Source organism: Panthera onca, chromosome C2 (genome assembly GCF_046562875.1).
Source record: "Panthera onca isolate mPanOnc1 chromosome C2, mPanOnc1 haplotype 2, whole genome shotgun sequence".
NCBI classification, from domain to species: domain Eukaryota; kingdom Metazoa; phylum Chordata; class Mammalia; order Carnivora; family Felidae; genus Panthera; species Panthera onca.
Window position 1 is genome coordinate 106,658,061 of NC_138347.1, and position 26,239 is coordinate 106,684,299.

General features: G+C 35.5%; 1 protein-coding gene across 1 annotated transcript in view; it reads right to left on the reverse strand.

Moving 5' to 3' along the window:
• Positions 1-26,239, reverse strand: part of RSRC1 (arginine and serine rich coiled-coil 1) — a 414,695-nt gene that overhangs the window by 208,340 nt on the left and 180,116 nt on the right. Inside the window, exon 5 of the mRNA XM_078432217.1 lies at positions 10,444-10,480. Coding sequence (XP_078288343.1) covers positions 10,444-10,480 — 37 coding nt within the window. The remainder of the gene's footprint in view (positions 1-10,443; positions 10,481-26,239) is intronic.

Below are 26,239 nucleotides of genomic sequence, written 5' to 3' on the forward strand. Positions count from 1 at the left end.
CACAATTCACTGTAAGCATATTAGAAATGAGACATTGTTTTTAGCAATCCGAAGTTATTTACATAACTAGAAAAGTTAAGATTTTTTTATTTCTCTACAGTAATTATGATATACTTGTAGAAAGTCTGTTTCTATAAATTTTCACACACCATTTTAACATCCCATTAATAAGGAGTAAATGAAAAAAGTAAAACAGAGAGGTTGTGTGCATTGCTAGAGGTCAAACAGTAAAATCAGATTCTCCTGACTCCTCGTTCTGTGTGTGTTAAAGTTAAATACAGATGCTATGATTCTGTGGCAAATGGTAATGAGTGTGGCCAAAGATACCACTGTAACAAAGACACCCTCCATCTTAACTCCTAATGCTTTGATGGGAGAAACAGAAAACAATCCTATTGCCTCTGCTGCTAGCTGTCTCTCTCTAGTCACAGATCTTAGATCCTGAGAAAGCCGTGAAATAACTACCAGGTACCTTGTGGGATTCTTTGCAATGAAGCAGAACCTACAGTGTCCTAAACTAGAATACAAATGATAATAATAATAACACAAATAATAATAATACAATATTCAGTTACTCTGGTGGCTTCAGGAGGGGCTGACTTTCAGTAATGGGAAGTTGGGGTCGGCGGGGGCAGGTGATTTAATGCGCTTAGAATATTTACTTTATTCTATAAAGCTTTAACAAGCACATGTGCATAAAAGTTAAAAAAAAATGAAGTTTATCTAGATTAAACATATATATGAGACTATTAGTAAGATCATGAAAATTGCAGGACATCTTGTTATCTATTTATTAATTTTTTTAAAGATAACTGGCCACCATTTTCTCCTGGGACCATTATGTCTTAAAAATGTAACAACAGATCTTTGGAAGAGAGGGGACGGAGGGAGGGTAGAAAAAGGGCCCAAGTTCATTCTGTTGGACAACTGGGTAATATTTACTAATCACTCTTTGAAGGAGCAATTTTTAATAAACTTGTAACTGATCCAAACATGTCAGAGACATGTCAGTGGCAATGGCATTGTTTCTGACTAGCATGTGAGCCAGTCCTCAGACTTAAGACCTGTAAACTGCCTAAGAAATCATGACAGTAATATGACATTAACATTTAATCCACATTAAAGGTATTTTAATTTTCACACATTCATTAAGACACACTTATTTGTTAAAAGAAAAGATTTATGAAATTGATCTCCCAAAAAGAAAAACTTCATGCTGTTTTATTTCATGATCACCGTTTGAAGAAAGTGTCAGTTTTAATATGCACATTTACCCTAAACCTCAAATATATATTGGCTTAGGTAAGAAAAATAAATTAAAATGCTGGGAGGAGAGGGATCTATTATGCTGAAGTCCTTATATGAGGTAATAAATATTTTTCATCAGTGTTTAATAAATATATAGACTATATCAGTAATGTCAGCGCATTTTGAGATAACTATATTCTCAAACTCATTTGGACAAATGTCAGAAACATTTTTTCAGAACACAGTGGGGAAATATTAAAATAAAACAGATATTTAAAGATGTAACAGATGGAAGACAAGTGACTTTAGAATAGGGTTTATAACTTCTGTTTGCATTTTCTAGTTCATGTTGTATGTCAACTGAATCCTCAAAAGTATGACAATACTACATTAACTGTGTTTATCCTCGTATTAAATAAAATTATTAATCTGTGAACTAAACTACAGCAGTTTTGTTTCCAAGTTCTATGCAAAACAACCTAAAACAAAGAGGAAAGGGCTTTTATTAGGATTAGTAATATTATTGATGAGCAGGTATAATAGCAATGGGCCTGCCTACATTTCTGGCAAGCAGCAACTATATTCTACAAACCACTGATGGGCTAAACAAGCTATTAATGACAGTTGCTTTTCAACACTTAAAATGGTCAGACTGTGTTACCTGACCACAAGGACAAGTAGGTCATCACTCTCAAATGTTATACAATATAAGAAACATAAATGAGACCTCTGTGGGGAGAAAAAACCCACAGGTATGGCTCCAGAGTTCTTTCACTATTCAACTATTAATAGAAAGCAAATCCCACTTAAAGTAGTAAACACTTGTAACCCTTTTTACTAAAAGATTTATCATCACTTATTTAATTTTCTACCTAAGACTGAGCAAGGTATTATTAGTCCTAGTGTCCAGCTTTAGCCCTGAAATATAGAACTTAACATCTGGAATCAAAGAAAGGAGAAAAAAAATGGTCCCTCTGTTACTCTTGCAGAGATAGACAACAAATTTTTGTCCTTGTATAAACCTGTGGAGTGTCCATCTGTCTGGGTTTATGAACACCAACCAATCATTTATAGGCTGCAGAATCATACTCAATGGGTATATGGGGGAAGCCTCTAGATTCTTCATCACATGCAGAGGACCTTGTTCACTGGATACAGGTCTTTCAAGTCAATGCCTTTCAATGTACCTTTCTTCCTGGTGGCCCCTGGACTAGCAGCTTTATCTCTCTCTTGGGAGCTTGCTAAATGGAGAATCTCAAGTCCCACCCCAGACCCAGAGAATCAGAACCTGAGTATAAACAATATTTCCAGGAGACTCATACGCACGTTCAAAAGAGTGAAGGACTGACCGAAATCACATGTCCCCCCCACCTCCAATTATTTGACTCTTCAGAAAAGTGAACACGGGGAGCCTTAGAAACATCATAGTGATCAGGATAATTCACTTCATTCCCCGCCAAAGGGGGCACGGCACAGTAGTCCTTTCAAGTCTGAAACAACCTACAGACTATTTTGAACAAAAAAAGTGACAATTTTTCACATAGCTCAACCTAACATATTCTGATCTCAATGCCTCTTCCCAGAGAAAAGGATAGCATTATTTTTATAGTTTGCTAATGAAACAATAGCTATATTGTAATCAAATGGCAACACTTTATCTACAGTATGTTTTCTATAATTATAAAAATTAAAATGTAGAAATCCCACATGACTGCATTAAAAACACTCTAAACAGTAAATGTTTTAGTCCCCATTAAGTAGTTCAATAACTACTCACTGCATTATCTAGAATTTTAAAACATAAGATGGTAGAAAAATATGGAGTCAGGTCCCTCTGACATAGCAGAAGGGAGCTTAGAGTTAATTTTCTACACCTTTGGAGCATCATTAATAAAAATAATAAAAAAAAAAAAGCCAGGAGCAACATCACCTAATAACCACCCACCTCCACTCCTTCAGCCCTTCTGTGTTAACAGACATATATTGGGATCATAACCAGAGGTCTTTAATTTGTATAGGCTTCTTCACCAAATAAAAAGTATTATTTAAGTTAATTATGAAATCTAAGCATAACATTATAACCAGTGTATTCACTCATTTCTAAGTCTTTAAATAGATATGGTCACTGAGCTCTTTGAGATGTTTTGTGTTTAATTCTGCTGACAATTCCTGCAGGATTCCCATAGGAGGACTACTCAGGATTCAAAGTCTACTCAACACTGATTTCCAACATTTTCCATTATGAATTTCTCTTTGAGGTAAAAATGTTCACAGAGCCCTCCCCATCCTGATAGGAATCATAAGTTTAATACATAAACTAGAAGCACAAACAAAAAATCCCCAGGAAAACAAAGTACAACACTAAAGTGCCAAAATAGTGAACACAGATCTGGGGTTTGGTGTTACCATAGCACCAGCTAGAGGGAAGGGGCTTGAAAGTGAGTGGAACTGAAGTGGCAGCCTCAGGAAGCACTGTTTCTCGGAGAAAATCAGATAAATACGTGACAGTGACAAGAAAGAAGAAAGTAAGAAGAAACAAACAGCTAAACAGAAATAAAACATGCCAACCCTTTCATCCCTGCCACACCCCACCATTGGCCATTAAAGAAAATACATTTGTTTTACTACAGAAGCAGGTACCCTTGAACTAGGAGCCCTGTCTACAAAATGTCTAGAATTTTCAAAAGAAAGGAAGAAAGGAAAGGAGGAAAGAAATCAAATAAACCCCATATAAAGCTATTACAAGAATCAGTAAACAGAAAATGTAAATCAAAACATTTCAACAGATAAAAACTCTTCCCTTAAAATCAACCCAAAGTACAAGGCTTATTCGGACAAATAACAATAAGAAAACCGAGAACATTCAGATATTCAAAAAATAAGAATAGATATGGAAGAAAAACTATTTCAGAAGTGAAGAATAAATTATAAGGTATCCAAGGAAGAATGAATTTGAATGAAAATTTGCTAAGAAATAATAAATGAAACCAGGCAAACTAGTTCTTAGTTGTTGGAAAACAAAGTAAAGTAGTACAAAGACTCAAAAAGACTGAAATAGATGAGCAAAGAAAGATTCTATATATAATTATATAGAAAACATGTATAACTGGAATCCCTGAAAAAGAAAACAAAACAATGGAACAGTTAATATTTAGTATTATAATCCAAAAAGTTATTTCCAGAAGTGAGAAAACTTAGGTCTACATATGAAAACAAAAACCCAAAAGTAGTCAGAAATAATCAACTTTGAGAATCATCCTAGTAAAACAAGGACAATGAAAAAAATGGCAATGCCTCAAGGCAAAAAAAAAAAAAAAAAAAAAAAAATCAAGTAATACGCAAGGTTAAGAAAATAAGGCTAGTGCCACAAATATCAAGAGCAGGATAACATTTTCCAGAAAGTCAAGGGAAAAAACTATAAGTCAAGGATTTTATGTCCAGTCAAACTGTCATTCAAATAGTAAAACCATAGAGAAACAGCTTAGAATGTGCAAGATCTCAAGGAATACTGTACACAGGAGGCTGTCCTGAAGAATATACTACTAGATGAGTTACACACAAAACAGGGGACAAGGAGGGAAACATCAGCAAACAAGCTGATGGTAAATATGTAATACGGTTAATTTTAGAGGTGATTCTAAGAAAAGGTGACAGCGTGGATAGACAGTATGCAAACATCATGTATTCCAACAGAGTAGCAAGAATACAAGAAGAAATGGGAGGAAAATGAGGAAAGCAAAGTACAATAGGAGCACTGGCTATTACAAAGATAACAGGTGGGAAGTGAGGGATGCCATTTAAAAGGTTAAGTAGGAATAAGGGATAGTAAAAGCATTATACATTATGAAAGATATAAATATAAAGGTAACCCCTAGAAAAAAACCACAAACCTTTCTAACTTAACAATAACAATAATAATAGCTCTTCAGAGACAATTCTCCATAGGTTCTGCACACCTTATATCAGCCAATAGCCTTTCTTCAGAACTATCTTTTCAAAGATGTTTTGTATAGTAAAGTCTTGGAAGATATAGACTCCCCCTTGATTGGATCAGGCAGTTCTGCTACCAAATTAGTATACTAAAGGTAATGTTTTTCTCTTGGGCAAAGTTTGGGCCAATTTTCTGTCAGCTCCTTAAAGAATATTCCCTCAGCTACGACACAAACCCACTGTATGCACCATCACCCCTTGGTACTTGTATGTCAAAAGGAACCTATATAACCATGTATTATGTGCTACCTTTGGTGCTGTTAGTAATACAAGAGCTGTGTCTCTGACCCAGAAATCTCATGTCCTCTGCCAGCATCTATTAAAGTGTGGCAGGCATATAAGTAGGCTAAAATCTCATACCCTTAATAAAGAAGACACAAAGAGAAAAAGAAACATAGTAAATATAATGATACCCACAGTAATTAGGGAGTGATTTCCAAGACAGAGAGAGAAAAAAAAAAAGCAAAGTACAAAAAAATAAATGTGCTACATTTTGTAAGACAGAGGAAATAGGAATAATACACACATATACATATATGTACATATATGCTTTATTTCACAAGAAGATGCATAAGAAGAATAAATCAGAGGTTAATAAAATTGGCCACCTATAAAGGACAGAAGAGAACAAGCTAGAAAGAAAGGGGATGACAGCCTTCTGAGAGATGTATTATGTATAGTATTTTGACTTGGTATAATATTTTGAATTTTGGAAGCATGTTAACATATCCAACCATCCAATTAAATCAACAAGAATGGGGACAAAGGCACCTAAAATTGAATACAAACAGAAACACATGCATGCAATGATATTTCAAATGAATTACCTAACTACACTCAAGGGGGAAAAGAACTCTTGAATAAACATGAAATAAACTGAAATAAACTCTTGAAACAAATCTTGAACTCTATTAAGTTTTAACTTTCATAAGATATGATTGTAGCAATTTCAAAACTATTTTGCATGTATTACATAATTGAACAAATGGGTAAATGTATTGGTGTTGTTAGGAGTCACAGTTCTCACTGTGAATAAAGGGAAATACAAATGTGAAATGAGGAACAAGAAGGAAGAATTCTGTGGTTTGGATTGAAATTGGAGATGTTAGTCGGACTCATAATTTCTTAAAATTACCTACCTCTCAGAGCACCTGGGTGGCTCAGTCGGTTAAGGGTCCAACTCTTGGTTTTGGCTCAGGTCATGATCTCACAGTTCGTGAGACTGACTCCCACCTTGGGTTCTGCGCTGATATCGTGGAGTCGGCTTGGGATTCTCTCCCTCCCTCTCTCTCTGCCCCTCCCCCACTTGCATACATACTCTCTCTCTCTTTCTCTCTCAAAATAAATATAAAATAAACTTAAAAATAAATACCTATCTAAGCATCTAAGTCCCAAATATCAACTACCTACCTACCCACCCACCTATCTATTTAATCTAGGACTAAAAAGTCCAAGAAGTAATGAAATCCCAGAGACAGTGGACATGTCACACATCCAGACCTTGATTCATAAATACCATTTCCCTCTAAAATGAAATAGGGTAATTTGAAGAAATAGCTGATTCCATGAGTAGGACAGGGAAGGTTTCAAATGAGCCTGGAACATCTTGTTGTGCCAGAAAATAAAGAAGTGTTTTTAAAAAAAGATGGGGTATGTAGAAACGATCCAAAAGCCATCTTGAAAGGATACTCCCTGGACAAATCTGGGACAAGAAGCATCAAAATAAGTAAGAAAAGTAATGGATAATAACCTATTTAATAAGGGGCTCCTGGGTGGCTCAGTCGGTTGAGTATCTGACTTTGGCTCAGGTCATGATCTCACTATTCATGGATTTGAGTCCCGTGTCGGGCTCTGTGCTGACAGCTCGGAGCCTGGAGCCTGCTATGGATTCTGTGTCTCCCTCTCTGCCCCTCCCCTGCTCACGCTCTGTCTCTGTCTGTGTCTCTCTCTCAAAGAATAAGTAAAATTAAAAAAAAAATTTTTTTAAATAACCTATTTAATAAAATAAATATCCATGAGTCCTTGTTCACAATAAATAGAGAAAACAAGAAATACAGGTGGGCTCTTCCTTAAAGTCGAATGCTGACTGCTAAATATGGGAGGCAGTAGTAGAAAATCTCCATTTTACAATCATCAGGCAAAAATCACCAATGGATGATGAGGCACTGACCTTCAAAGACCCTGTCTAGAACTTTTCAACACACACAGGCTTTATGAGTAGCAGACAAGTTTGTGAAAAGAAAAATAAAATAGGATTGGGCAATACAGTAAAAAATTTAAGCAAAGAATGACATGCTGGACAGTTCCCAGGAGAAGGTAGCAACACAGGAAAAAAGAAATGATAGAACAAAGGCAGAATTGAGAGTTTGAGAGATTGTGACAAATCAATGAGATCAGCCCTTGAAGACATTCCAGGGCAACACAGTCCACCTACCCTACTCTTTTCTCTCCCCACACCTTTTTCCTTTCTAGTGTTACAAGAAGAGTCCATAAACACAGAATACAATAGTAGTACAACCGTGTATGTGTCCTTGTGGCAAGTATAATATGATGCCATGTCATTTTTCTTAGCTTATTTATTTTTATTTTTTTATTTATAAAAGACCTTATTTTAATGCAATCTCTACCCCAAGATCAAGAGTTGAATGCTCCACTGACTGAGCCAGCCAAGGACCCCTTTCTTAGCTTACTTAAATTTATACTGGCTTCTACCCTCTCTTAGAACAATTTTAATTCTCTATGATAATATAAATAAATTTTAAAAAACAGAAAATGATGGAAACATAAAAAAGAAATTAATACCACGTGTGGAATGTTCTTAATTTTATACCATATACTTTTAAAGATCATAATCTATTGTATTTAGCTACACAGCCAATTCAAAGAAGGGCTACAAGTGCTAGGTGGTAAGGGCTGTAAGTATCTTCTCAGCTGGAAACTGAGGAGACACAAACCTACAGAGCCCATAGCTGCTAGACAGACAGGTTTCATTAATGCTCAAATAATAATTCTTTTTTTTAATCTTATTATATTTTTGAGAGAGATAGAGACAGAGAGAGAGACAGAGAGAGAGAGAGACAGAATCCAAAGCAGGCTCCAGGCTTTGAGCTGTCAGCACAGAGCCGATGTGGGGCTCGAACTCATGAACCACGAGATCATGACCTGAGCTGAAGTCGGATGCTTAACCGACTGAGCCACCAGGACGCCACCCAAATAATAAATTCTTGAGTTCACTTCCATCCTAGGCAGTTGTGAAGAATATCACTGACTTTACAGGACAGTAGTGCACAAGGCAGTATGGTATGTATATAGGTGTGTGTATATAGGATATTATGTTACATGTTAATACATTCATGCTATTGTTAATAGTTCCCAGTCAGTGGGTCAATTTTATAATGTCAAGCTATAGAGTCTTTTGAACAATCTAAATGCATTAAAATTATCTACTTCACTACCTGTTGTATTAATCCTGCCTCTCTTATCCTAAAATACATTATCTTTGAAATATATTTGATGTGTATGACCCAGATGAGAATGAAATATAACAGGATCAAGAATAATTAATAATTACTCCTGACTTTAATAAGTAGCTATGTTTGATCAAAGGTTTTAAGCGTTTTTAGTTGGAAAACTCTTTCTTCAAATAAAATCTTATTTTAAAAATTTAAAAATGTACAAAATAACTAAAAGTGAAACCATTCTGATTAAAGTGGGCAGTGGCAGTCTGGAGTGCCACCTGCTTTGGGGAGCTTTCCTGGCAACCCAAGGCTGTTAGAAAACCAGTGCTGAATAAGATTATAAGTAGAGTAGAAATGCATGAAATAATCACTGAAGATGAGTTCATACTAGTAAATATAAAAAAATATAAAATTTAAACTAAAAAATTAATTATTATTTACTGAGGCATATGAAACAAGAAATATGAAGTCTTTTCAATAAATAACAATTTATAAGTGAGTATAAAAGCTCATTCTGGCACAATGGTAGCTGTTTTTCCTTGTTGTAAGCCCCCAACCAATACTGGAATTTGTTTTAGATTAACATTTTTATTCTAATGTCCATATTTCCTAACTATATATGCCACTATGAAGTGACAAACTGGGATTCAGGAAATAATTTCAAATATTAACAGTGTTATTTACTTACTACTAATCTGGACAAACGTATAGTTCAAATATTCTAAACTAGGTTGTTACATATAGCTTCTTAATAATTAATCTGTACTTATTAAGACCATTTTTTAAAAGTCTAGCTTTCCTCAGCTTTCTTTAGCTGTTGCAAGGAAAACTAAAAACCCCTTCCAACTCTAAAACTACTGTAAGTCAAAATGAAGCTGGCTCTTGCTACTGTTTGTTTTAGTGGGAGCAAACAAAAGCACATTAATAGTTAACAAAGCTACAATATGATATACGAATGAAGTCTTGCATTAAAAAAGTACTTAGATTGTATTTACAAAAGAATCTCTATCATTAATTATTCAACATTTGGATTTGACCAGAAACCAGAGCATGACTTTATAATGTTCTGTTTAAATGAACTACTTAATGTTGTAATGAACACTCAATGCGGTGAGCTAAATGAATTTTGGACCTGGTATAACACAACAGTTCCTCTAATTTTTTGATCAATGGACAGATTCTAAGGTTAAGTCAGTCTGAATTTCATCTGTACTTTAAAAATGTTTACTTAAACCAAAAATTCTGCAACTCAATTATTTTATATTCTAAAACGGAATGTAGTTTAAACCGATGCATTATTCATAAAGCAGAGACATCAGGAAAAACAAAGCTGTGCCCTTCTTTCAAAGCCGTTAAATTGCTAAAACATACCATATTTATGCATGCAATATTTGATTGTGTTTTTCTTAAAACACAAGCTTGTTTTTGTCAGATCAAGATATGCCAAAAATTCTACACCAAACATTTTTGTTTATAATTAAAGCAATCATCAATCCAAGGATTGTCATCCATTTTATTTCATCTCTACATCAAAAAAAAAAAAAAAGTAATTTAAAAAAATTTCAAATTCCCTTGAAATGATAAGATAAATGAAAATGTAAGTGCCTTCACATAATAACAGTAAGCTGACCCTTTGGGAAATGATTGACTTTCTCAATACAAGGTATTCAAAGCTCATTCAAAAGTGTTCATTTAGAATGCAGATATCAAAGATGATGCAAATGTTCAAGAGAAAATTAGAACTTACCAGATGTTCTAATCCAGCTTTGATGTTTCCGGATTCCCTAAAATAGAAGAATAAAAGTTCTAAATAGTTGCTAAACACTTGTCTGCCATAATTTACATTTACCTCAAATATGTTTTATAAAACCTTATGATTTTTTCATATATCTTCACTAATGTTCACAATAACACTGGTTTGAAGGACAAAACAATTTCCATCAAAAGGAAACAAATAACTTATTTACATCTAATAGTATTACCACTAAAACTGGTCATCTACTAACAGAATGTTTCAGATTTTTCAGTAAGCAGAGAACAAAAGGAACTCAAGTGTACTATTATTTTACTATTCACAAAACATCTATTTATTTCACATTAGCTCTTTCATTAGAATTTGTTTTCCCCAACATTTATTACAAAATGTTCATACAGATTCTATCTACCACCTAGATTCTACAATTGACATGTTACTTTTTTTGCTTTATCAAATATCCATCCACCAATGATTTCATTTTTATATAAAAAAAATACACATAAAGAATACGTTTGTGACTATATAGCTAAGTAACTAAATATTAACAAGTTTTTCCCTGACATTAATTTTATTAACTTAGTGCACTACAAATCAGGACCTGTTGTAATAGTAAAAAACAAAATCTCATCAAATAAGACACAAACATCAAATATCATGATATATTTTAAATATTTAACTTCTTGCTTTTCACTGTAAAAGGACTGCTGATGGAACTAAGTAACAAAGATAATTTAAATATATATTTGGTAAAATGTGGCTAATAATTGGATTTTTTCCCTTGATTCTGGTTTATACTAGTTTATTAGTGACAAACGGACTTAGAATTTCTTCACTCAGACCAAGTAGTATTTTAATTCCATCATAAATACCAAGCTTTGTATTTTTAATATGAAAGTATAACTTCTATTACATTGCAGAAAATAATTATGAAACATCCAACAACTGTATTGCATTCATGATGTTTAATCTTTCCCTCACACCTCTTTCTTTCTCTAAAGGGGCCCCAAGTTTACTTTTCTTCTCCTTATTTCTATCTCCAATTTTCTCTGCCAAAAATATACTTATCTGTTTCCTTTGTCTTGCTACACAATCTTTCCAAATTTCCCTATCGTTTTCCCCTTCAGATCTGCTGCCTGAAAACTATACTCATGGCTTCCAACTTTTGCTCTCACTGCCCAGTCTGGCATACTGAGAATAAATTACAACATCTACTGATTAGGACTCATCTTTAGCCATTCTCTTCTCTACTTTCTGCTTCTGGTGATTGTATCAATACTATATATTCAACGCTTAAAAATGTAAGGATTTCTGAAACTCATTCTTTGGATGCAGTCCTAATGACAAATGACAGGAATACATTGTAGAGATATTTAATTGTATACGTACATAAATAATTATTTTTAACTTTATTGTTATCAAGTTAATTCATTTACTGGAACTAGAAGTCAAATAAATATTTATGTTTTCATAAGGACATTTTCATACAGTCACTGTAACTTAAAATTTAAACAAAAAAATAATGCATATAGTAAAAAATCTGACAGTGCAATATGTGTGTGCACGCACAACAATACAATTAAGTCTTCCTCCCACCACTGACTCCGAGTTCTTAATCAGATATTAGCTCTTTGTCTTTCTAACGATATTCTAGGGGTGTGTGTGTGTGTGTGTGTGTGTGTGTGTGTGCGCGCACGCACGTGCATCCTTCTTCTCTGTTTTTTTTTTAACCCAAACAGAAGCCTACTATACTCAGTTTTGCACCTTCACTTGGCAGTCTAACTTGAAGTTTGCACTATATGACATGCATCTACTTCATTTTGTCCCCATGGCTACAATGTCACGTAATGGTTCTTATTAGAAAATAACACTGCAACAAAAGGAACAAAAACTGCTCAAATTCAAAGTACAAGTCCATAATTTACTATCTGAAACCACTGGGACTAGACATCCTTCATCAGAATGTTCTGGATTTTAGAAACGTAATAAGGTATAGAGAGTATACTGTATGTCATGTAACACTGGCAGCAGGGTTTGAAGCAGCATCTCATCGTTGTCCACATAAATAATTGTGAAAGAAACACGAATGTCCACCCAAAGTGGGATAAACAAAGACTAGGAATAACTTCATTTCAGGGTTGGTTTTGCTATCAATTGAGTTTGCTACGAGCTCAGGGAAAACCTCCCAGTATTTTAAACTATTTGCATTTTGGGATCAAGGATAAGAAACTGTTCTTGGGGCACCTGGGTGGCTCAGTTGGTTAAGCGTCCAGCTCTTAATTTCGGCTCAGGTCGTGATCTCACCATTTGTGGGATCGAGCCCCATGCCGAACTCCATGCTGACAGCACAGAGCCTGCTTGGGATTCTCTCTCTCCCCCTCCTCTGCTTGTTCTCTCTCTGTCTCAAAATAAATAAACTTAAAAAAAAAAAAAAAAGGTTGGTGAGACTATTGCTTTGTTTTATTTCCAAGTGATTCTTATTTAGGAAATAGGCATTTTGAATAGTACACCTGAATGAAAACTAGGGATCATCCTTGACACATGCCCTTTCCTCCACTACCAAATGTAAGCAAATGTAATCAACCACAGAGTCTTGGCCATCTAATATCCTTAATTACCATTTTGATTTAGCTACTTCTTTCTATCCTCAGAGTACGTACTTTATTTTAGGCCATCATCTTTTCTCTCCCAGGCTACTGCAAAAGCCTCTTGATGGGTCCCGATGGCTCCTGCCTTGCCCCATGTCAATTCATTCTCCGTAATACAGCAAGATCTTCCTAAAATGTAAGCTTGATCATGTCATTCCCTTTTTAAAAACCACAATATCCTACTCCACTCTAGTTCACTTATTCCCTCTGTTATCTTGCCAAAGCTACATCACAAAGACTGTGACAGCAATAGCCATAAGAAATTATTAACCTGGCTTCCCTTACCACTAAACCACTTGCTCTCTCCATCTGAAATACTCCTCTTCTAGTCTTTCCTTACCTAGCTTAAAAACAAAAACAAAAACAAAACAAAACAAAACAACAACAACAACAAAATATCCCTAAGGATGCAATCCATACTGGCAAGGAAACATTTTCCCTTCCTCACAAAAAAACTAATCAACTCTTCCCATGTGTTCTCATCACATAATTTACCTCACTTTACTATTAATACCTATTTACTTTCCCACTGACACCACTAAAATGTCCCAGTGACACCCTGAGAACATGGATTGCATCTGTAAAATTTTTATATCCCAGCACCCAATACAGTGCCTGCATCGGAGTACGTATTCAACTAATAAGGATCTGACATCTAAACACGAAGACAAGGTTGAATGGAGAATCAGTAGCAACCAGTTCAGGTCCCTGAGAGGTTCTACCCGGCCCTACTCTATCTCCACTCCACACAAGAGAGCAAGGCCAACTGCAACAGTGAGCAGTTGTGTGGGAAAGTAGTATTAAGAGTTGTTTGTACGTGTGTGGTGTGTGGTTGTTTTGTTTTGGTTTGTTCTATTTTGTTTTTGAAGGAGTATGAGGACACTACGGAAAATGCAGCTGACAGAGGCCAGAGTACAATGCTAGAGGCTTCACACACTAGTTTTTAAATTATCCCAGAGAAGCACACGTCAGATCTGAGATTTTACCCCTCTCTCTAAAGTTATTAGCCAAGGCAGCTGATTGTTGCAAAGAAATAAGAGAAGTCCATAAGGTAAACTGTATGACCTCTGAGGGGAAGAAGCACAGGAATAAAAAAAACAACAAATGAGCAACCTCATCCAGAGGAAAAAAGAACAAACTGGGCAAGAGTATACTGTAAGCATACTAACATCTTTAAAGATAAAAGGTTTTTAGAAACTGAATACCAAAATAAACAGTTATGAAGAAGAATCAATATGAGATAGCGGCTACTAAAAATACAGGAGTTTGAGGGGGTGCCTGGGTAGCTCAGTCTAAGGCTAAGTCTCTGACTTAGGCTCAGGTCACAATCTCACAGTTCATGAGTTTGAGCCCGGGGTTGGGCTCTCTGCTGTCAGCGCAGAGCCCATTTCAGATCTTTGCGCTCCCTCTTTCTCTGCCCACGCCCTGCTCGTGCTTCCTCTCAAAAATAAATAAATATTAAAAATACATATATTTTAAAAATACAGTTGTTTGAAATAAAGAAATCCGAGGACAATAGCATCATAGCTACAGAGAATAAGCTGATGATCTGGTACACTGGGTGTAGCTCTCCCAGAAGGCACAGGAAAGGGATGAAAAGACAGAACAAATAAGAGATAAGAATACAAGTGTCAACATCTATATAATATGGGAACCCTAGAATGAAAGCAAAGGCAAAATAGGAGAGAAAATATATTTGAAGAAATAATGACAAAAAATTCCCAGATATAAAATCTTAGACTGAAAGGGTACAAAGAGTAGTGAACAGGATAGTTCAGAGAAAATCCACAGCAAAGCATAATATAAGGATAATTAAGACTGCTATAGATCAAGAACAAAGGCTAAAGCTTCCAGAAAGAAAAAGCATACCTCTCCATACAGGAAGAATAACACTGACATCAAATGTCTCAACACTACTGCTGGAGTATAAACGATGGAGTATGAACTTCCAAGACAAAGTGTTAAAGGAAAAGGACTGTGAACCTGTAATTTTGATACTGCTAATAGTTATTATTTAAATTGAAGAAAAAATAAATTCTCAGCATGCAAGCTTTCAGGAAATTCACTACACAAAGACATTATTTGAAAGAAGTTCTAAAGAATGTAACACAGTAAGAAGACAAGTAAATTCAGGATGAAGCAACCAGACAAGGCAAGTAAAGGTTGGATTAGAACATAGTAATTATTGTATTCTAAGCAATTAGTGACTACAAAGAAAACTAAAGAAAGTTCACCCAAATGACGTGGAAACAAAATGCCAGAGAAGATTCTCAGATTGGGTAAGAAACAAAATCCAGCAATGTGTCATTTACAAGAGATACATAAAACAAAAGGATTCAGAAAAGTTTCCAAAGAAGGGAGAGTAAAAGATATAATCAGGCAAATTTGAACCAAAAGAAAACTGGGGTAGTAAGTTTCATGACAAAATATATTTAAGCAACTCCTCCTCCAAATAACATACCTACATATATATTTTTTGAGAGAGATATATATGAAAAAGGACATTCTATTCTAGTAAAAGACATAATAGATTAAGAAATTTTTATTTATGTCCAGAAGGTTTACATATTTCTAAAATTTAATATGTATCATAGATTGCGACACCAAAATTTCAACAAGGTTTCTATAAAAATCAATTTTCTTTAGTCTTACTTTGGGCAGAAAGACAAGGAAAAGTGGCCACCTCAAAACAACACAAATAAAACATCATGAGTACATAAACACTACACAAGACAGCATGATATATAACCCTGGCTTCAGAAGCAGAATACCTAAACTCAAATTTAAGCTGTACTACAAAACAGTTGCATGAGCTTGGTAACAATCCAACTTCTCTGAGCTAAGACTGTCCACCAATGATATGAAGACTCTGTTAACGCTTGCCTTACTAATGCAGACGGGGGCTGTGAAAAAAGAAGATAATACATATGAAGGAACACTATAAACTGTAACGTACTATAGAAATCTGTTTCTATAATACATATTTAAATACAAGTCTTAAAGTGGCTCCAAAAGTCTTAATAAAATTTTTTTAAATAGAGAGGCAAGATCCAAGACATTGACATAGGGATCTTGCAACAAATGGTATAAACTCTGTCCTCTTTAGTGGTCTGTCTCTTGGGTTGTCCCTGTCATGACTTCATCAATATTTGTGCAACTCCTTTTGCCCTGTGCTGAAAGCAGACTTAATTCAATTATAGGTCTCAAAACTGATAAAATGGTCTTGAAGTGGAAAATGGGAAGAAATTATTGGCAAATGAATAAAGATTTGTATCGAACTAACACACAGGAGTACAGCAGGTCTTTTTTTAATCATTCCCTGTCTTAAATCTTCTGGGAACCATGAGTTTCCCTTCCCCTCATGCAGCACATCGATTTCTGAATTAGACTGCAATATTAAATAATTAATATACTTGCCATGATTGATGTTTTGCATTAGTTGAATATTAGGTTATCAATCAAAATCCACTTGGTTTAATGTAATAATATTGAAAAAGTGTCACGGGCTGTTCATCCAATTTGTAGTTGAGGCAGCACAGATAGTAATGTTGACATTACACGAGGCTCTAAAGCAGGAAATGCAGTACTGGGCTCAACATGTATGAGGCAGACATTTTGAAACTAACTGGGATGAGGCTGAGGTTGTCCTAAATAAACCTGGTGGCACCTGTCAGCTCCAATATTAGGTCTCTTTTGAGCATAAAGATGCCATGCATCAATCATACCATGGCAGGCAAGAAAAAATTTAAAAAGAAGGATACTAATTTAACTTTGTGGCACACATTTCATTATTTTGCCAAAGGAAGCATGTTCTAAATCCAGAAACTGTTGCTATGTTAAAGCTTATAGCCTCTCAGGAAATATCTAAACAAACAAAGATTTTTTTAGAACTAGGAACAATATTACACCAAAGTGATAATTCAGGTTTTATAATGGTCTAAGGGAATCAGGTCAAAGAGTCACAATTAACAATAGTATTTGTGAAAAACTCTATTCCTTCTGATGAAGGCATTCTTCCTTATTCTCCATATTTTGCACGTATATTTGCAAAATATAAGTTTGAATTTTTAAAAAGTACTTGCTTGTCCCAGTAAAAGTAAATGATTTTTCTCATTCCTTATTACATCTGAAATCTATTATGGATTTGTTTATAAAAGTAACAGTTTGGGGTGGGAGGGAGGGGAGGGTGGGTGATGGGTATTGAAGAGGGCATCTTTTAGGATGAGCACTGGGTGTTGTATGGAAACCAATTTGACAATAAATTATATGTATTTAAAAAAAAGAAACTCAAATATATGACTATAAAAAAAAAGTAACAGTTTAAAAATAAATTAAGGGGTGCCTGGGTGGCTCAGTCGGTTAAGCGGCCGACTTCGGCTCAGGTCATGATCTCACGGTCCGTGAGTTCAAGCCCCGCGTCAGGCTCTGTGCTGACATCTCAGAGCCTGGAGCCTGTTTCAGATTCTGTGTCTCCCTCTCTCTGACCCTCCCCCGTTCATGCTCTGTCTCTCTCTGTCTCAAAAATAAATAAACGTTAAAAAAAATTTAAAAAAATAAAAATAAAAATAAATTAAATAAATAAAAGACATCCAAAGAAAAGTGACTCTTTTAGGTGGAGAGTAGAAAAGTTAACAAAATAAATATAAATCAAAGCCATTTCATAAGGCAAGCCAAAATCCAGTGGGTATTTAGTTATAAAATACTCAGAAACCATAATGAAGGTAACTAACTAAAGTAGCACTAAGTATCATTTCACTGAACAAGTCTTTAACAAATAAAAGATTAAATATATTTATGTATTATTCCATATAAAATGTACACACACATTATGGAAAACAGAGTAATTCCTAAATAAAAAATTTTACAGGTTTTTTTGTCATTAACTAAGTATATTATCCACTTCTAAAAGATTACTGTGCTGTAGTTTCCTATAGTTACATGATGAGAGTCTTATCACAATTTTATATCTCTTTCATAAAGCAAAAATCTACATGAGGTTTTTTGTCTTTTTTTTTTATGTAATGGCAGACAAGGTTTTTAAAATCCTGACTTACAAACAAAAAAAAATCTATATCTCCCATCTCAAATAATCACTAAGAAAACCATGGGTTCAAATTCCAACTCCACTACTTACTAAATAACTTTGTCAAGTTATGGATCTTCTCTAATTTTTTCATTCTTAAATTCAAATACAGGATTAAAAAAAGAATCAGCATGTATATAGAAGTTACTCAGTAAAGACTGATTCAATATGACAGACTAATAATGAACCAATGAGTGCATTCCACTTTCAAAATCAAGAAATATCTTTATAGATGTTAGCTTTTTAAAAAAAAATTTTTAAATGTTTATTTATTTTTGAGAAAGACAGTGTGATGAGAAAGGGGCAACGGGAGGGGGAGATACAGAATCCGAAGCAGGCTCCAGGCTCTGAGCTGTCAGCACAGAGCCCGACGCAGGGATTGAACCCACAAACCACAAGATCATGCATGACCTGAGCCTAGTCCAACGCTCAACTGACTGAGCCACCCAGGCGCCCCTTACAGATGTTAGCTTTTTAAATCACCTCAAAATCTGTTCCAACTGTAATACCTATAAATGAAAGTCAGTCTACTTTTCAAATAACAAATACATATAAAAAGCTTAGCCCAATGGCTAGCATACAATAAAAATACCATGTATATCCTGATACAAGCACATTCTAACCTGATCTCTTTGAAAGGAGCAGAATGATAAAGTGTGTTGAAAAAGTAAACAAACATAATTTCTCAATTACCTGATGTTTTTTACATTTTAATCCCAATAAGAAACATACAGAATATCAGCTCTAAGTTCCAAAAAGATCTTTCCGGAATTCTCAATTTCAACTTACCAGTTTGGTTAGAATTCTCAGCATTTATCACCTGATTGGAGAATAACTTACATATCACTGGCTCAAAATGTATATTCTTATGTTACTGCAGTTCAGTATTTTTTACAAGTAAGTTTTTATCTCCTGTTTGCAATAAATTATGCTCTAGAACTTACAAATCATTTGCACAAACAACTGTAGCATGGTTACTGAATTTTAAATGTACTATTCTTTTTTCAAGATTCTTTAGTTAGTTTTACAAGTATAAGTGAGCATCCACTCAACATATTAAACAGCTGAGGACTTGAGATACACATTGAGCTTACTCTAACGGAAAAGTAAACACTTAAGTTGGTATGTGTCAATTAAGCCATTTACTGTCACTCACGTAAACAGGTTCTAAAGTTCACAGAAATGGTATACAAAGGAAAGAAAAGAGATTTCAATGTTTTTGCAGTTGTGTTCTAGAGAACAGTTTCAGAGGAAGGAAAAACTAAGAGAATTCATCATTAATATATCTGATCTAAAGAACTGCTAAAGGAATACCTCAGATACAAGAGAAATTATACTAGAAAGAGACTTGGAACAGCAAGAGTGAACAAGAGAAATAAATTTACTGAGCACCCTTATACCTATCTCCATAACAAATTCTGAGTAGATATAAAATAACAATAACATAACCAAACATCATCAACAAAAAAAAGTACAACTATTAAGATAATTTATCTATGCCTTAGATATTTAAAACTGTTTTGTCAAACCAAGACTGTTACACAAAATAGTTAATGTCCATGCAAGGTAGGAGAATGCATGTGAACATGCTACCTTTCTGCTATTTCTCACATGCAGGATTAACATTCCTAGTCAATGACAATCCTCTTTCTCACTGAGACCAGCTGTAGCTCAAGAATCTTTCTCAAGATGGTGCTCTAAGGAGTCACTACCATTTGTCTTGAGTTAGCAGGTGAGATGCAACCCATTCACCACAACCCCCTTCAATCCATGTTCTTGATCTAGCCCAAGAGAAGTTCAGAAAAAGGAGAAATTGCCATATGTATCACAGTCGTTGGAAAATATTTCAAAGAGGTGGGTAATTTTAGCAGTATCCCGAAGGACTGGTTGCATGTGAGCAGACTGGGTAAGTAGAAAAGAAGAGGCAGGGAGAGTGAGCTCAAAGGCCCCACATAACCTGGTAGAGGTCAAGTAAGGAGAGTATCCAGCCCAGAATAGGTGCAAGAAAAATATTACTTACAGTCTTTAATTTTAAATAATTGTTATTTTGTAAGTTTTCAGGGCCATCATGTACAATTGTGCACGTTGTTCATGAGAGAGGAAAAAAGGGAAAGAAACGGCAGTGGCAGCTAAAAGCTATATACAGTAAAACCTTGGTTTGCGAGCATAATTCATTCAGGAAACATGCTTGTAATCCAAAGCACTTGTATATCAAAGCGAATTTCCCCATAAGAAATAATGGAAATTCATATGATTCATTCCACAATCCAAAAATATTCATATAAAAATGATTACAATACTGTAATGTAATATAAAGTAATAAAGACAATACAAAATATAAAGAAAAATAAATTAACCTGCATTTATCTGTGAAAACCTTCGTGGCTGGTGTGAGGGAGATGAGAAAGAGGAGGGTTACTATGTAGGATGACTTTCACTATCACTAACAGAATCGCCGCTATCTGAATGGCTGAATGGAATCTTCGACTGCGTGGGGGCCACTGTATACCCTCACACAGATGTTCACTACAGTACAGTGTTAATAAACTCTTGTCATATACTGTATTTAATTTAACTGGCAATAAGGCAGCAAGGGAAAGGGTCTATATCTGCAGGCAGCCTGACCTAGAATGAAGCAAAGCCTTCCTAAGCTTCCTTTTGTACGGAAAAGCAAAGAACTGTCCATAGGTGCTTTGAAGTGACAAAAAACACACTAGTGCCAGTTGTGGGCACCTTCCAATGTTCTGAAAAATCACTGATTTCTGCCAAACACCATGGGCTGAGACCGAGCATCTGAGCATGGGAGAGGATCACCCACAATCCCGCAGTGAGAGAGTGGGGGAGTGGAGAGAGAGGGAGAGAGAGGGAGCAAGAGGGAGGGAGAGGGAGAGAGAGAGAGAAGAACCATTAGCTCAGTTGCAATCATGTGACATTCGGCATCACAGACTACTCATGTTGCAAGACATCACTCGTTTATCAAGTTATAATTTATTAGAGAGGCTCCTGGGTGGCTCAGTCGGTTAAGCATCTGACCTCGGTTCAAGTCATGATCTGGCTCTTGAGTTCAAGCCCTACGTTGGGCTCTGTGCTGACAGCTCAGAGCCTGGAGCCTGCTTTGGATTCTGTGTCTCCCTCTCCCTCCCTCCCTCTCTCTCCCTCTCTCTCTCTTTCAAAAATAAATAAACATTAAAAAAAACTTTATTAGAAATGTTTGATGTCTTGCAGAACACTTGCAGTACAAGTTACTCACAATCCAAGGTTTTACTGTACATCCAAGCAGTGTATCCTGGTGTGGTACCGCATCCACAAGAAGAAGGGACATCATTTTGTAATATGCACAAAGGTGTCATATGGGCTAGCAGTAGCCCTCTAAAAAACAAATGCTTATTGTAGAAAAATTCAAAATCACATCTGGTTCCAATGAAGGAAAAAACAAAGATCACCTGAAATCCCATTAGCCAACATATTATCTCAAAATGTTTTATATTTTTCCTCCATTCTTACGCATATGCACAAATACACCAATTTTTGTCTTACAAAAATGGGATCATCAGGGCACCTGTGTGGCTCAGTCAGTTGAACGTCTGACTCTCTTTTTTTATTTTTGAGAGAGAGAGAGAGAGAGAGAGAGAGAGAGAGAGAGCGCGCGCGCATGAGTGGAGGAGGGACAGAGAAAGAGGGAGACACAGAGTCCAAAGCAGGCTCCAGGCTCTGAACTGTCAGCACAGAGCCTGACGCGGGGCTTGAACTCACAGAACTGTGAGATCATGATCTGAGCCGAAGTCGGACGCTTAAGTGACTGAGCCACCCCAGCACCCCAAACTTCTGACTTTTGATTTTGTCTCAGGTCATGATCCCAGGGTCATGGAATTGAGCCCCACGTCCAGCTGAGTGTGGAGTCTGCTTAAGATTCTCTCTCTCCCTCTGCCCCTCTCCCCTGCTCTCTTTAAAAAAAAAGGATCATCATTGATTGTCTTCTGTGTAGCTTCAATTATTTCACTACTTAATTATATATTATAAACAGCTTCTCAGTGTTAACAAATGTATTTACATATAATTTTTTTTCTGCTAACCTACCATTCTGCTCATAGATGCACAATAAGTTAATTTATCTATTACTGTTGGACATTTGGTTTGTTTCAGATTTCTTATTCTAAATAAAACTGGGGTATAAAAATAGAATAACTGATCATTACATTTAAAAATCACTTGTAGGGGTGCCTGGGTGGCTCAGTCGGTTAAGCTGCTGACTTCGGCTCAGGTCATGATCTCATGGTCCGTGAGTTGGAGCCCCGCGTTGGGCTCTGTGCTGACAGCTCAGAGCCTGGAGCCTGTTTCAGATTCTGTGTCTCCCTCTCTCTGACCCTCCCCCGTTCATGCTCTGTCTCTCTCTGTCTCAAAAATAAATAAACGTTAAAAAAAAAAATTTAAAAATCACTTGTGAATTTTATGTAATGTAAATTTCACCTGGAGGAATGGGGTTAAATAATTCTTAAAAGGGGAAATAAACCAGTATATTTCATCTCTGTTCTTAAATCTAAATAATTTAAACTTACATATTTATTATATTTATATAAACATAAAGTTTATATAAATATAAACTATAAATTTATAAAATTTTATACAAAAATATAAATATATTTATGTAAATATAAACTTGTATTTAAATATAACTTAAACTTTCATTATCATTTATAATATTTTAAATTTAAATACAATTAAAAATAAACTTCTAAATAAACTAAATAAAATAAACTTGGACTTAGAAAAGTCCATTATCATAAAATTGTGTCCCAACAACTTCATAAAAGCAATATCTAACTATATGGAATACAGAGTCAATAATCCTAAATAAAAGGTAACAAATATATGTAAGTATTCTATTAATGTCTTCAGTTGCTAAAATAGAGAGAAAATGCAACATGCATATATTTTTTCCTGAGAAAAGCAAATTTTCAGTAACTCAGAAACTAATGTTTCAAGTATTAATGTCCTTTTTTTTTTTTTTAAGTTTATTTATTTATTTTTGAGAGAGAGAGTGAGCGAGCACACAAGCAGGAGAGGGCAGAGAGGGAGATACAGAATCTGAAGCAGGCTCCAGGGTCTCAGCTTACAGCTCAGAGCCTGATATGGGGGCTCGAACCCATGAACTGCAAGATCATGACCTGGGCCCAAGGCAGATGCTCAACCAACAGACCCACCCAGGTGCCCCAAGTAGTAACGTCTTTTGATGCTTTTTGTCTTCCCTCTGATGTTCTCCTGTGTAACTACCCTGACACTCTAGCAGGAAACAAAAAACTAAGGTGTGACTTCAAGCAGGTAAGTACCCAATAGTGCTAGGAAATAAAACTCCTAAAATTCTTTCTTTGTTTAATGAATAAAAATACTCAGTCTAGAATTCATGATTCTTGCTCAAATCACACAATTTTCCATTTCCTAGAGACTTCTTTGCACTTAATCTTTGATCACGTTATTTGTCTAAGTACACCAATCTTCTCATAAATTCTACCTCTGAGGAAATATGAAATAGTATGTGCCAAGCACTGTGGTAAGTGCTTTACAAGAATTAGCTCATTTAATCCTTATAAATTAAGTATAAAACTACTTAGATGAGATCACTGAGGCTGAGAGAGGCTAGGTAGATCACACAGTACAACTCCGTCAGCGACTAAAATGTAGATTTGAAACCAAGCAGCCCGAGTTCATTGCCCAAATTTTAATCAAGAGAGAATTTATTACCGTCAATCTCTAAACAATAACCTCAACAAGGAAACAAGATTCTACAGTATTCTCCTACTCCTTAATTGGAACCATGATTGGGAAGGAGACTACAAAGGGGTGAGGATTTAAGGAAAAATGAACACTGACCCTTACTGACTGGCTAATATCTGCCAGGTGCTAAGCTTACTCATCTATTTAAAATCTCATTAAACTCTCACAATATTCACAAAAAGAAAAATATCAGAGTGCACAAATCTTCAAGATAAAACTAAATGCCATTTTTTACCTAGCAAACAAAGATGAAAACGAATGACAATGTTTCCAGTGTTAGCAATAGTGTGTAGAATCAGGTATGCTTATATCCTACTGATGAGAACAAAAAATAATGCAAGTTTTCCAGAGGGAAATTGGAAAATTTCAAATTCTCAATAATACACATAAAACCTTTGACCTAATGGTTGACTTCTTTGGGTTTATCTCAGTGATACATTCATCAGAATGTTTTAAAATCTCAATTCAAGTTAGTTAACATACAGTGTAGTCTTGGTTTCAGGATTAGAACCCAGTGATTCATCTCTTCTAACATACAATACCCAGTGCTCATCCTGAAAAGTCCCCTCCTCAATGCCCATCACCTAATTAACCCATCCCTCCACCCACTCCACCTCCCCTCGAGCAAGCCTCAGTTTGTTCTCTGTATTTTTGAGTCTCTTATGGTTTGCCTCCCTCTCCGTTTTTATCTTATTTTTCCTTCCCTTCCCCCACGTCCATGTTCATCTGTTGTGTTTCTTAAATTCTACGAGTGAAATTATATAATATTGGTCTTTCTCTGAGTGACATTTCACTTAGCATAATACACTCTAGTTCCATCCATATTGTTACAAGATTTCATTCTTTTTCATCTCCGAGTAATATCGCATTGTATATACCACATCTTCTTTATCTATTCATCAGTCGATGGACATTTGGGCTCTTTCCATAATTTGGCTATTGTCAATAGTGTGCTGTAAACATTGGGGTGCATCTGCCCCTTTGAATCAGCACTCCTATATCCTTTGGATAAATACCTAGTGGTGCAATTGTTGGGTCATAGGGTAGTTCTATTTTTAACTTTTTGAGGAACCTCCATACTGTTTTCCAGAGTGGCTGCACCAGTTTGCATTCCCACCAACAGTGCAAAAGGGTTCCCCTTTCTCCATATCCTTGCAAACATCTGTTGTTTCCTGAGTTGTTAATTTTGGCCATTCTGACAGGTGTGAGGTGGTATCTCATTGTGGTTTTAATTTGTATTTCCCTGATAATGAGTGATACTGAACATCTTTTCATGTGTCTGTTAGCTATCTGGATGTCTTCTTTGGAAAATTGTCTATTCATGTCTTCTGCCCATTTCTTCAATGAATTGTTTTTTGAGGTGTTGAGTTTGGTAAGTTCTTCATAGATTTTGGATACCAACCCTTTATCTGATACATCATTTGCAAATATCATCTCCCATTCCATCAGTTGCCTTTTGGTTTTGTTGATTGTTTCCTTCACTATGCAGAACGAGGTCCCAACAGTTCATTTTTGCTTTTGTTTCCCTTGCTTCTGGACACATGTCAAGTAAGAAGCTGCTGCAGCTGAGGTCAAAGAGGTTGCTGCCTGTTTCTCCTGTAGGATTTTGATGGTTTCCTGTCTCACATTTAGGTCTTTCATCCAGTTTGAATTTATTTTTGTGTATGGTATAAGAAAGTGGTCCAGATTTCCCAGCACCATTTGCTGAAGAGACTGTCTTTTTTTCCACTGCATACACTTTCCTGCTTTGTCCAAGATAAGTTGGCCATATATTTGTGGGTCCATTTCTGGCTTCTCTATTCTATTCCATCGATCTATGTGTCTGTTTTTGTGCCAGTTCCATACTATCTTGATGATTACAGCTTTGTAATATAGCTTGAAGTCTGGAATTATGATGCCTCCAGCTTCAGTTTTCTTTTTCAATAACATTTTGGCTATTTGGGACCTTTTCTGATTCCACACAAATTTTAGGATTGTTTTCCCTAGCTCTGTGAAGAATGCTGGTGTTCTTTTGATAGGGATTGCATTGAATGTGTAGATTGCTTTGGGTAATATCAACACTTGGAACCTGGATGCAAAAATTCTCAACAAGATACTAGCAAATCGAATTCAACAGTACATGAAAAGAAATATTCACCATGATCAAGTGGGATTTATTCCTGGGCTGCAGGGCTGGTTCAATACTCACAAATCAATCAACGTGATACACCACATTAATAAAAGAAAGGATAAGAATCCTATGATCCTTTCAATAGATGCAGAAAAAGCATTTGACAAAATACAGCAT